This window comes from Camarhynchus parvulus, chromosome 2 (assembly GCF_901933205.1).
Source record: "Camarhynchus parvulus chromosome 2, STF_HiC, whole genome shotgun sequence".
In the NCBI taxonomy this organism is placed as follows: Eukaryota; Metazoa; Chordata; class Aves; order Passeriformes; family Thraupidae; genus Camarhynchus; species Camarhynchus parvulus.
In genome coordinates this window covers 44,749,518-44,763,228 of record NC_044572.1, presented here as the reverse complement: position 1 = coordinate 44,763,228, position 13,711 = coordinate 44,749,518, and the positions used below count along the sequence as shown (strand labels likewise).

At 39.3% G+C, this 13,711-nt stretch overlaps 1 protein-coding gene across 4 annotated transcripts in view; it reads right to left on the bottom strand.

Annotated features, from left to right (window-relative positions):
• Nucleotides 1-341: 341 nt before the first annotated feature.
• MYRIP (myosin VIIA and Rab interacting protein) overlaps nucleotides 342-13,711 on the bottom strand; it is a 111,816-nt gene continuing 98,446 nt past the window's right edge. For 3 of the 4 annotated variants that reach the window (XM_030971393.1, XM_030971394.1, XM_030971395.1), the window contains 5 exons: nucleotides 8,127-8,321; nucleotides 4,243-4,404; nucleotides 2,349-2,409; nucleotides 1,455-1,573; nucleotides 342-767 (listed from right to left, as the gene is read on the bottom strand). In XM_030971393.1, coding sequence (XP_030827253.1) covers nucleotides 735-767; nucleotides 1,455-1,573; nucleotides 2,349-2,409; nucleotides 4,243-4,404; nucleotides 8,127-8,321 — 570 coding nt within the window. In that variant the 3' untranslated portion in view covers nucleotides 342-734. Of the gene's footprint in view, nucleotides 768-1,454; nucleotides 1,574-2,348; nucleotides 2,410-2,505; nucleotides 2,611-4,242; nucleotides 4,405-8,126; nucleotides 8,322-13,711 lie in introns of all 4 variants that reach the window. The other variant, XM_030971397.1, reaches the window with a different exon arrangement.

Genomic DNA, 13,711 nt, shown 5'->3' with positions numbered 1-13,711 from the left:
AACAGTGTTCATATGTTTCCAGACACTGGGATCCCAACTCAGCAGACATCTGCTCCGCATGTGTGGCCACCAGTTCCTGGTTCAGCATGACACCCCTGCTGCCTAGAGCAATATCCCTAGCTCTGGAGCTGGAACATTCAATCTGCAAGATGTACTCTCAGAGAACAGAGAAGTCTTCCTCCTCCTACCAACCCTCCCAAGACTTCCACTGACTCCCTGGGAACAGAGCGAGGTACACAAATTCTCCTCTCCCTCCATGCAGCTGAAAAGCAGCACACACTGCACAGAGTTGTTCTTATTGCTCGACAAGACAGATGCCCATGTGAATAGTAAGAGGCCAGCAAATATGGATCACAGGTCTGCTTTGGCAGATTAATTGGCCTATAATTATGACTGATTGAGTGTACAAAAACATACTGCAGTTGAAAGACTACATACTTTAGTACAATCAATAGGGAGAAAAGTGCATCTTAAAATGTGGAGCCTTGCTTTTGAAACATAGCATCCTGTCTAGAGTCCTCTGAGAACTTTAAGGCAGAGTTTCCTGTAGCGGACCACAATGCTGAAGACTTGGACAGCTTTCTCAGTGAGGTATCCAAATGAAGCCCTATAACTGAGGCTCTGTGGGTTCTTGAGGGTCCATTTTCAGCTGGACATACACAATGGCTGTTAAGAAAAGGCACTCTAGTGTACAGCCTTAGGCAGTGTGTTATTGGCAGTAGGGAAGAGTAAGTTTAGTACATCACAGCAGATCCTATAGCAGGCTCCTAGAACAGAGAGGGACAGGAAAGAAAAAAACATGAGTGAAGAACTGAACAAACCTGCTGAAGAACACAGCTGGGTCCTTTCCCTTCTCACCTGCCCACGTATTTCCCACATGTCCAGTGGCAGACTGCTTTGGGACAGTCAGCTTTTTCCCTTATCCCTCTATGGCTCCTGCAGAAGAAATGACTGACAGCTGTCCTGGGTGTCCTGAGTGAAGCCTCTTTGTTCAAACCTTGCAGAGCCAATGTGTGACCTGTCTACCCGTTAAATTCCACTTACATAACCTTTGAACACTGCTCAGCAATTAGTGAAATTCAAGGTGACTCTCACCTGCCAAGTTACAATGCACAGCTGGTTCTGTGAGGGTCTGGTTTAGCAGTCTGAAATGCAGGGCATAACTAATTTGTTTACTCTTTAAAAAATATGGGTAGCACATTCCTGGAGACCTGGCAGCCAGGCTACATAATCACAAGCTGACATTCAGGAGCTGCTGTTCTATAGTATATAGTCAGACATCTTCCAGGACACTAGTCATATTTGTTCAAGAGTTGCCTCAGAAGTCTCTACTACTTTTTTCCTCAAACTATCAAGAGAAGATTTCTGAAGATACTGAAATACAGCTGCCTACACAGATACTGTTATGTCTCTATTTGACTGATCTTAAGAGAGTTTTAAAAACATTTGTTTACCATTAAGTCCTTGGCAGTGCTTTTCCTTTCTTTCGTTCTTTGTGTTAGAGATCCTTGAAGCATGAAGTTTCTGTTAAACGTTCTGACAGTGGTAACTGGAGAGCCATCTATTTTTTCACCTGGGAAAAATACAAAAGGGGAGATTTTTCACATAAGAGATTGAAGCAGATATAAAAATACTTCTGAAGAGTCACAGCTTCTAGAGAGACAAAACTTCCCCTAAGATGTATGAGAAAAGTTGGATTTAATTTAAATTAAAACCAGCAGGCTGTGGTACTCAGATAAATTAAAGTTTGAGGCCATGTCAATCAGTGAAATTACAAAAGAATAGTGCAGTGAACAAAACCCTAGAATTTTCAGAGATAATGCACTGCAGAGTTAAAAAAAAAACTAACAAAAATCCACAAAAAATCATGAAAGAAAAAAGTCACTTGATTTTATAAAGACATTTCACAGCCATTCTGTGACATACCAGGAATATTGCTGAGCCATTTCATACAGACTGAAATCAGCAAATACAGACTTTAAGGAAGTGGTGGGTTGTGGAGGGAGGCAGCCACACTGTGTGGAGCCCAGCCATGCTGCAGCAACAGCACCCCTCTTGCAGGACAAGTATTCAGCATTCCTCATTTGCTTTTTCCAGCCTTCTGCCTCTGCTCTTGTTTACTTGTCACTGTCACAACTTTCACTGAAGAGAAAGTGGTGATGCTTTTAAATGTGACAAAGGGGTATTTTATATCATGCAAGTACATGGAAAATGAGGAGGATGGGACAGTCTATTAAGCTTTCTCTGTTCATTTCATAACTTAAACTTTTCCCTACTTTGCTGACATGTACATTCTATTGAATCTTACAAAAAGAGTCCCGCTCATTTACAGAACACTTGAGGCGCACCTTTTACTGGTGGAGCTGGAAGTTTTCTCCTCTGCTGTCTTGATGTGTCTATTGTATGCATCTGTAAACAACATACATGCATTACTCAATTCCATTATAGAGAAAGAGGCAAGATTTCCCCAATGTATTTTTTGAATACTACATAATGTTCTGGCACCTGGTTTGTTTGCTTTTGATCCCGTTTCCTTGTCAGGCGAACACAGGGAGCCACGTTCAAGCCTGCAACAGTGAGAGCTGATATTCTGCTCTCAATATCTGAAATCTTCAAAGAAAATAAAAGAGAGAGACAGACAGATGGGGAGGGGGGAAAAGAATTTTAAAATTACTGTGGATGCCACTACTGAAATATAACCCTCCCCCAGTAAAATCCTCTTTAATAAGAAAATATAAACAGATGGCTAACTTCTTCAGCAATTCTGACACTTTCCTGCATTCTTTAGTCCTGACATTAAAAGGGACTTAATTTGTTAGTAAAGACGGAGTAGAAGAACAATCCAACCTACCTTGTGACTCCAAGGAAGAGGCATTTTACTCCTTTTGAGGGAAAAAAGAAAGGAGGAGAGAAAACCTGCATCTGCTATCTCCCGATTACCTTTAGCTGCATAATCCCAAATTCATTCAAGATGTGTTTTTAAAGGGCTACATTCAAACAATGACTTTGTGGGACACATTTCCTAACTCAAAATTAATTTCATACACGTGCAAAGTACATCCTCTGTCACAAAATCTAAACATTTGATCTTAAATATTTATAGTTCAAATGTATATGCATATTAAATACAAGCATGCATAAATGCAGGCATACACTATATAAAAAGACTGAATGGAAAACAAATTGCCAGGGAAAAATAGTCTGATATTGAGAGTAGTGGAGACAAGTATTGACAAAAGAGAAAGAGGAGTCAGAGAAGTCAGACATATAACCCAACAGCTGATTCACAATGACATCTGAAGCCACAGTTGGCTTCACTCTGCAGAAGATCTTCCATTGGCCTTCTTTCATAGCTTAGGCCTCTCCTCCTCCCTCTCATCCCCATTAACAGATTTACCCTAAAATAATGACCAAAGCCAACAAAACACCACTGCCAGTTTGCTAAGCAGTACAGCAATGCACTTCTGACATCAGAGACATGTCAGGCTCTCAGATCTTTGCTCAGTCCTGAGTTGAGCATGCTTCCACTGAGTAAAACCACCAGGTACTTCCCATTAAACCCTGAGAGAGTCAGGTCAGGGCATCTTGCTGGGTACAGACTGGGCAGTGAGCTGCAAACAGCATCAGCCCTTTGAGGTCTGGCAGCATTATGCAGCTTTTAGCACCAGATTGCAACATGTTCTGAGCCCTAGCCTTTCTGTAGCCTGCTAGAACGGTGCTAGATCACTGTGCACAAGAGTTCTTGCCTTTGGCCGGGATGTGTGCTGCTTAGCACCTAAATCCCATGGCAGGCATGCAAGCCCTGGGCTCTGTCCTTGGCTCAGCCTGTGGCTCCCGTTGGCCTTTGCTGGTAGAAAGCTGCCAACAGTGGCATCTTTTGGAAAGTGCTGATTAGACAAACTGCCTCAGACTCTATTTGCTGTCTGACTGGGGCCACGCACATGACACAGTGCACCATGGGAGCTGCCTGGCAGCAAGGAGCAGTCCAGCATTAGTACTGCAGTAAGAGGCACTACAGTGCCAAGTCCAAACCAAGCTGAGGGAAGAAATAAAAAGATACAGTACATCTGGCTGGGCTGAGTTACACAGCTCAGTTATGCTCTGCTCAGCTTGAGATGCAGTCAGCATCCTTGGATCACCAGACTACTGCAGTACAAAAGAATACTCAAAGTGCGTACACTGAGGTGGGTGCTAGGCAAGGCAGTGTGAAACCTGCAGGTGGAGAGGAGCTGCTGTCCTCACCTGAAGCTCTGCATGATGAACCTGGGCAGCTGCTGTGGCCACCTGATCCTCCAGATCAGCCAGCTCGGCCTCCTCAGTAACGCTGTTGATCTTGCGTGCGGCATCCTCCAGGTTGTTCAGCTGCCCCTCCAGCCCATACACCGTGCTGGCGGTCAGGTACACCTGCAGGGCCAAGGTGGGGACAGGTGTCAGTGATTCCTGGTTTGTGGGCATGCAGGTTTGAGCAGACTGCATTTTCCATCATGCCTGCAAGCCTCCCTGTTTGCTAGCTCACAACAGGGAGATTTACCTGGCAGAGGAAAGTTATGGGGAAATAATCTGAAAAACACACATCCACAAAGAGAAGGGATGAATGAGGTGGCTGCATTACAGATTTCATAGGTGGTGCAGTGGTGTTCCAAACCACATTTGTTCCAGATTGATTAGTGAAGAAAAAAGTTGAAAAGTTTGCTTTTTTATTATTGACATTCAATCACATAATACCCTAAGTCTACAAAGGGAAGTCAAGAGATCACACCTCATATAAAGCTGTGTTTCTTTAACCCACTTGATGCCTTCTGGCAGTAAAAACTGCATGAATAACTGTTCAGCAGCAAATGGTTATTAACTTCCTATGGAGTAAATGTGCTTATATGTATGACGATTTTCCATCCCATCCTGCTCTCACCCAAACAGGCAGCAGGCAAAACCTTCCCACCTCCTGGGCCTTTGAGTGAATCTGTGCAGGATCAACAGGCTTATTTGGGCCACATAAGAGAGAATTACTGACTTCTTAATTCAGAGTTCTTCCCTAAAAATGAAAAACTCTTACTATTTTGGTATCTATAACTACAGCTAAAGGTTTCATTTCCCATTCAGCCCTTCAGAGCAGTAATTAGTCATACACTGTGTTTTATTGTTTCTTTTATTTCACAAACCCCCTAAGGTACATGGAAGTCACTGGTGTATAGAAGAGGGTAATTTTCAAGCATTAGCTTTTGACATCTGTGCTTAAAATTGTGTAGAACCGCATGAAAATACTGCACTTTCTGCCCATTTACTCCTTAGCCAAAAGACTTGTTTCCATGAGGCTGGTAACAGCAAGTGGAAATGAAATATATATTCTGATTTCCCCCATTGCAATAGCAGTAAAGACCAGGTTGTTACAAACCTAGCATGAATTAAATAGGGCTGTGGCTGACTTCAGGGTACAAAGGGCAAGCAAATAGGATCTAAACAGATCCTTGAGCCAATACCTTCATTTCATACATCTTCTACTCCAGTCATTATACAATTCCTGGATCGTTCAGTCCTTTGACATAAGAGCTATTCAAATAATTTATGGCAATGCTGTGACTTTATGGATCAAAATGGTGGAGAATGACCAGATTGAAGTTTGTTTACTTTTTATTCCTTTTCTATTTAATTATTGTTTCTTAATTGCTTGAAATTGTTTTATTTTTTCTTTGTGTCAGTTGTAGATAGGGCTTTTTCATGCATGTGACTTTGCTAAGAAACAAAATCACTACGTCTGTACAAACTGCATCTTGTAAGAACACTTTCTAACTGCAGGCATGAAATCTTTGAAGAGAAGAAGAAAAGAAGTAAGTGATTTGATGTAAATTTTTGCTGAAGTACCTGGGGACACAGGTGGTCCATAAAGTTAATGTGATGATTTAAATAGAAATGCTTCTGTTTTTGTGGGGTTTAATTATTCTTACTGTTAATTTAAATGATACATCTTTTAAGTATGACATACTGCAGCCAGTTTAGAATAAAACATGATTTTTTTAAATTTTCCTGTCACATCTAAAAGCTTAAAGAAAGAGGAAATAGAACATTTTGAACAGCAGTATCTTTAGAAAGTTAAAGAAAAGATGCATTTTAAGTGCTATGGCAAAAATCTGTGAACAGTAAGATGTCATTTTCAAGAAGGGGAAGAAAATCTAAAGAAAATGGGAGTGATAGAAAAACGTGGGAAAGAAAGGTCATCAGTGTTTCTGTAACTCAGTCAGCCCCTACATTTGTGAAATGTTAATGAACATTTTCCAGCTGCAGCTAAAGAATATATTTTTCTAAAGAATGTTCCCTTTACCTGGACAATTGTTACACTTCCAAACAGCAACAGTGTCCTTGCAGGTCTACCCTAAATGATGCCCTTATCCATACATTCATATTTAGATTGTGGAGACTTATTTTACTGTCATTTAGGTATACAAAACTTCCACAAAACCCCAACCTTTTGCTGGTTGGGGCCCTACATTCTTCACACAGATGGCCCTACAGGCTAGAGAGAGCAAAAATGAACAAAGTGTTTATAAACACCCAGATCCTCTTGCAGAAATTGCTGCAAAGAGGATGTGGTTCATATAGACATGGCCTCAGCTGCAATGGGAGAAGTTATGGTTTCCTGGATTTCTAAAGGCTCTTTACCATGGAGTGTAATGGTGAAATCTTCAAACTGTGATGTTTTTGCCATCTAATTCATGTCCTGTGTGGGACAGAAAAAGATGTTCTGTGGGGACACAGCAAGGCTGTGCTGGATACCTTGTGAATTCTGCAGGGAACTGGGAGAAGCTAAACCAGAGATGCTGCAGCGATGGCAAAGCCAAAGCAAGAAATGCTCTGCCTCTGTGTCCAGTGTCTGCTCAGTGAGAAATGCTTGGCCCAAATGAATGATTTGAGGCAACAGCACCACAGATACCAAAGCTCCACATTGCTGGGAGGGATTATCAAAGTGCAATTGGGAAAAAAAACAAAACATGCACCTTAGATAGTGTACAACACATAAAAAACATGTGGGACCAGATTTCCCCAAATTGCTCTTTGTCCTGAAGATTTTCTTAGTTCTTCTGAAGATGTGGTCCAACATGCACTTGGATTTTTATTCCATATTCACTCCCCTACCAGATGAATGCTGTGGTGTTTGGACCTTTAGGATACTTTACTATTTCATGAGAGAGAGTCCAGTGCCAGGACTGGCTTTTAGTGCCATAGAGTATCTTCCACCCAGTTCTTAGTCTGGGGCTGCTGTGGAAATGTGTTTCTGTGGAGGAAACTGATTTTATCCTCTAAGAGGAAATTCTGTCTGAAAATTTTCTGGGGCTAAAGAAAGCCAGGATTCGTTTTCTTGAATTGATCAGGATGATATAATGGGACAGTGCAGATTCTTATGAGCTCTTTAAGAGCTCCTAATGCAGGGAGAGAGCACTGAAATGTGGGAAGAAGAGAAAGTTGAAAGTGCACTGACTCCATTAAAAGAATTCACAAAAATTTCCATTGAGTAGTGACTTCCTTCTATGATTCAGCATTGTACTTTCCCCTGCAGATGACAGGTATCCATGAAAAAGGATGGATGATTTGGATGTTGCCAAACAAATGTTTGTTTAATTCAGATTCTCCAGCCTGCTCTTTCTAACAGTGCAGGAGGCAGCTCCAGCTTGCTGGGTGCTCAGCATGGTGCGCTGGAGATGTAGGGAGAGGAAGAGCTTCTCCACTTCTCTGTGCGACTGGGAACATGCTTTTTCCACCTGTCCTTGGAGTGATGAGGTTGTGCTGAGACTGGGAGATGTGTAGTTTCAGCAGGTGTGGCATAGCCACACTGCCATAGAGGTGTGGAGGGCATAAATAAGCTTTTGAGATGGAGCTTCTAAACCCCAAAGCACCCAGTTCCTCCTCCCCTCTATATTTAAAGTACATATTTAAACACTGCCCCCCCTCACTGATACAGTTAAGCACTGTTTAAACGCCATTTTTTTCTATTTGTGTATTTGTTTAAAGATGCCAAATTAATTTTGAACATCCACTGATGCTGCCCCATGTGCTTTCCCTTTCCAGTTGGTGCACACAAACAGGTGCACCTACACACACACATGACTTTTTCACATACTGACTCATCTCCTTACATTTTCTTCCAGCGTGGTGAGCTGCTCATCGAGTCTGACAGGATCTGTGCCCAGCGGGAGGGCTCCTCTCCCTCTGTCCTGAACGTCGTCTGGGAAGTCGCAGGGATCGGTGGATTCTGCTATCAGCTCTTCAGTGGCATTGATAACTTTCAGGACTTCTGTAGATATGTTGCAGAGAGAGACAGCAGAGTACTTCTATTTTGTTACAAGAACAGACAGAGAAAACAACAGCATTAAATTAGCGTAGAGGGGTAAGATATAAATCACCTTCTACTAGCCACAGCTTTAGCCATGCTAAAACCATATCCATGGCTCTCTGCTGCAAACAGACACAAGAACCATGTAATGGAATTGGAATTTTTTTGCCTTTTCCTCCTTCCCTTTCTCACATACCCACACTGCTACAGCATGCAAAATAACATACACATGCAATTCTTCTACAACAGAATTCTACTGGAGGGATGGTCCAAATCTTATCCCAATTAGCACACAGCATCCAGCTTTAAACTCTATGTGAGCTACATAAAGCTGGTTTTGCAGAAGTGTTTTAAACATGTTTAAAACACAATTATCCTTTCTGGATACTGGCAAAGAGATATGAAATCATCTATGTCTGTATCCACAACAGCCATTTCATTGTGGATGCAAACATGGAAAAGCAATTTCCAGCAGCCCTGTAAGGATAGCATTTTACTAAAATGCTCACTATGAACTAAATGATCATCCCAAATAAACAAAGATTGAGCTATAAGTGTGCAAACACTTGTATCCTTTTATTTTTTAAAATGTCAATTTACCTCTTTTTTTAATATGGAATAAATTATATCAGATACCAAGGAAAAGCATAGAGTTTTATAGATTTTTTTAAAAACAACTGAAAACCTTTTAATCAGCGGTCCTTACTTGCAATTTCTAATTAACTGTCCTGATTTTTATGATTCTCACATAGCTTTAAGCTTCAGGACCTTCCTCTGATGAAGGAAAAAAATTTCACCAGATGTACCTTCAAGCACCAAGCTCAACATCCAAACTATACAGTTTGGAGACTGAGCCAAAGCTTGTTGAAGACAATAAAAATACTGTCACTGAATAATATATGTGCAATACCTTTACCGTTGCTTTGCCTAAAAGCAAGTTTGGAAAAATTTAAACCAAAATTTAATTAATTCCCCAAACCTGCAAATATTTATGCATGTGAATTAGGGGCTCACCTGTCTTTAAATTTTCTCACAAACAAAGTATCTGCAGATCAGTACTGAGGACATGGACAGTCTTTGGATTCTATACAGTAAATTCTATGGTACTGGAGAGTATAACTCATTAAAAATGTCTATAGGCAGGATACAGGAGAAATAATGTTCTTTTGATTCCCACAATTTCTGATGGGGTAAATTGGAAACCTACTTTCATTGTTTCTTTCCTTTAATCAGTTGTCCATTCTTTTGTTAGGTAAGACTTCTATTGAAAAGCTACATTTTTAGCAGTACATGCTCAATTGCTGTATATCAATACATTAAGGCATCTTTAGCACTATTACTCATCTGAATGACAAGAAATAATTCGAATGAGAGATTAAAGAGAAGAAGAACAAAGCAAGTGCAGTCTGCTACAGCACTCGATCTTTAGCTTGTTAAGACAGCCAACACAGCCCCAAACCAGCAGGCCTGGGACTCTTACTGAGAACAAATACTTGAACCCCATGAAAAGCCTACTGGTTTTTCTCCATTTATTTTCACAAGTGCCAATTAGGGTAAAATCAGATCAATAATTTTATAGGAAAGAAGAGAAGAATCAATGCTACTTTCTTGTATTATTTACTTCCACAAGTACCTAGTTCTTATATTCTGTGAGTAGTGAACAAAATGATGAAGTCCAGACACTATATCTTCATCATATTCAGTGATGTATGTTTTCCATTTCAAGAACTGTAGCCTCACTTTTGTGTTCATTATTTCTTAAATTTTTTATTATCCTTTGTAGTTAATGATAAACTTCAAAAAAAGATTAAATTAAATTAGAAAAATTATTTTATACCACAATATGATAATCCATATTGACATTTTTCACAGACCAATTCCTATAAAATATTTTTTCTGTTTTCCAGGTAAAGTTGTCTGTGATAGATACCTTTATGAAATCAAGATTTTGAGTGAAAAATACCCTAGCTTCTTAATAGCTAATGGATAGGGGAAAATAAATTCAACAGGAAAGAATAAAATAGAGCAGAATAGAGTAGAATAGAATAGAATAGAATAGAATAGAATAGAATAGAATAGAATAGAATAGAATAGAATAGAATAGAATAACTTTTCTTTTGGAAGGTGATGAATGCTCACTTAGTCCAGTTACCTGACTAGTTCAGGGCTGTCTGAAAGTTAAAGCATGTTGTTAAAGGACATTGTCCAAATGCTTTTTATACACTGACAGGGTTGGGCACTAACCAACTCTCTAGGAAGCCAATGTTTGAGCAACCTCACAGTGAAGAAATGCTTCCTAATGTCCACTCTAAACCTCCACAGGTGCAGAAATGTGATTTGTAAAAAGCTGGATACTCAGTTAATGATTTTCTGTATGTTTTACCCTCCTTTTGAGCAACTATCAAAAGCTGTTAAAACAGCTCATGTTCCAAAATGGTCAGTTTGCAAATACAGTAAGGTACTCTAGATATAATTATTTAACATGCGTAATGGGAAAACCCCAAAATAAATTTAAAAAAACAATAGTAAAAAAATAAAATGTATTGCAGAGTTTTAGTACTTCACAAACCTCTCCCTTCCCTGACCACCCATGTCAAACTCAGCATTTACAGGACCATATAAAAATCACCTGAAATTCACAGACACAGACACATCAAGATCATCCTGGTAGGTGGATTTCAAATTGCTCCAAACACCTCTTGGTTATCTGATTTATCTTGCCCTTGCAGGAAAGGTCATTGCTTACACCTCTAAGTGACTCACAGGGACAGGTGTCATGCCATGACACAGAATGTTGTCTTGTCAAGCAAGTCAGAGAACTAATATGGATGTGGTAGATGTAGAAAGCAATCTCTGGTACAAATATCCAGCACAGGAAGCTAAGTGCAACCATTCTTCTTGAAACTCTAGGATGAATTTGGATTTCAACTGTGCTACCCTACTTCTGAATTAACACCACCACTCCCAAGTCAAATTCATGCAGCAGACCAAGTATGAATGTTTCTACTAGTTATAAGAATCTTTTTTTTCTTGAATTTGAGACTAAGCATCTAATGGAATGAGGAAAACATGCATTTATCTTTTTTATGATAATTAATACCCATGGTCACCAAATGTTAAGAACACAGTCAAAAGAACATTCTTGATTTCTCTGAGTTCTTTGTGGTTGAGTCTTAAAACCAATGAAATGCTAAAAATGTGCGTGTATGCAAGCATACATACATGCTTGCACTGAACATAACAAATATCTTGTAAAACTTCATTACTGTCATTTCTGTTTGTCAGATGGAAAGGATTCCTGTTATGTTTCAGTAGTCTAAAGATAAAGTGATCTTGCTGACTGTTAGCCACTTCTCTTTCCTTCTGTTGTCTCTCTTTCCTTTCCTTTCCTTTCCTTTCCCTGTTGATGCTGACAATATTTCCTGTGTTGTTGAACTCAAGCATCCTATGCTGGAAAGTGCTTTATAGACCAGTATTTGCAGTCTTGCACTAGTAACAGAAGGAAAACAGGATGAAAAAACTGGAGCAATATTAAGTACCCAAACTGCTAAGAGTAGGTGAGCTTTAAGTGTATGCATCTCAGCAGCCTGTGACATTTTCACATCTTTTCCTTTGCATGAACATTATGACTTTTATTTTTGATGCTCTTAAAATAGTTCAGTTCTCTATCACTAGCACTATTTTTTTCTGCCCATTGTACTCAGCCATTATTGTTTTCTTTTCTCCTGCCACTACGATGCCATCATTAGGCTCTTTTAAAGACCATGGAAGGGGGTGACCTGCAATTCAACAGAGAACAGTGACATCAACAGCTAGATCAAGAAGTAGAGCAAGAACACCTTTCCATCACTAGCAGTCGTGGCAGTATTGACCACATCCTTGATGACTTGTGGTGCAATCATTTTCAGCTCCAGTGTCAAGGCGTTATATCATGCACTGAGTCACAGTCGATATCCCTCTTTTTATAGGGATTTATAGGGAGTTAAGGGGAGCTGGGGAGAAGATAAGTTTTGCTTTGCCACTGATTAACTCATCCTTTCAGGGTAACCTGACTGAATTCAAGTTGGGTGAAAACAAAATCAAACCTCAAACCTGTCTCCTTCATCTCCCCACCCTATGGGAGTTCATTGTAGAGTTTTGAGAAGGCCCTGAAAAGCCCAGTGAAAGTCCTTCACAGGCTAGCAAAATCTGGGACACAAGTCACAGTGTGGGAAGAAAAGAACCATCAATGCCCAACTATCTGTGGCAGTTGTCAACCCTGACCTTCAAAAGATCTTTGGCCCAAAAGTGAACCCTAACCACTCATTACCATGAAAATTGTGGGGAAAAAAAAGGCTAAATTTTGCCTGGCTGTTTGATGGCAGACAAGTATACCATGGTGATATGTGATATCAAAGAATTACTCTTCTCTTTAAGTTTAAGACTATCTGCCTTCACCTTTATCATCAATATCTTCATTTATGGGCATTCCTTTAGAAAAAGAAAGCAAAATTATCTTACAGGCTGAGAGCTATTATTCTACTGATAGTCTCCAAAGTATAACACAGAGAAATAAAGTCTCTCTTTTTGACTGTGCTAGGTAATGCTGAATATTACATTTTACTAATTCAATCCACTGTCCTAATATAGTTACAGATGTTATGCTTATTAATATTTAATGCCTTATTTCTAGAGACAAGTTGCCTCTAATCATGAGAATGGAAGTGATTTTCCAAGAGGTGAAATATTATAGGCTAAGTTGGAAATTGAAATATTTCCATCTAAAAATCCACACAGGATTCTGATATACAATGGACACATACCGATGACATTACACAACTGGAAAAACACTTTTTCTTTAATGTTACCATTGATATTTTTACTAAATAAAATCAAGATAATTAAAAGATGATTAAAACTCATAGGACAAAATTAAGAGCAAGGAAAAAAGAAAAAATTGAGACAAGTGTTTTGTTAAATTAAGCATCAACTTCTAACACAAAAAAAGTTATTCTTATTTTATAACTGAGAGAATGATGTATGACATACTAAAAATAGCAGGTATTTTGAAATATTAAGATAAGCATATATTTGCTCAGGGAATATAATGAAAATATTTTTTAATATGTGATCCTCATAAGCTGAGATTTAAATAGCACAGAATATAAAAGCCTCTTTCTGCCTAAAAGAATCATAAGCAACAGTCACTAGCAGCAAAGTGAGAAAATATCTACTTACTGTACAAACTGTACAATGAATTAAGGGTTTTAATTATTTTTTTAATTGAGAACTTAGAAAGATTTTTGAAGACCACTATGGTCATAAAACTTCCTTCCAAATTTTTTAATATAGGTGAATACATGAGAATAGAAAGTTCATACACCTTATCTTTGTCTTGTGTTCTTCTTT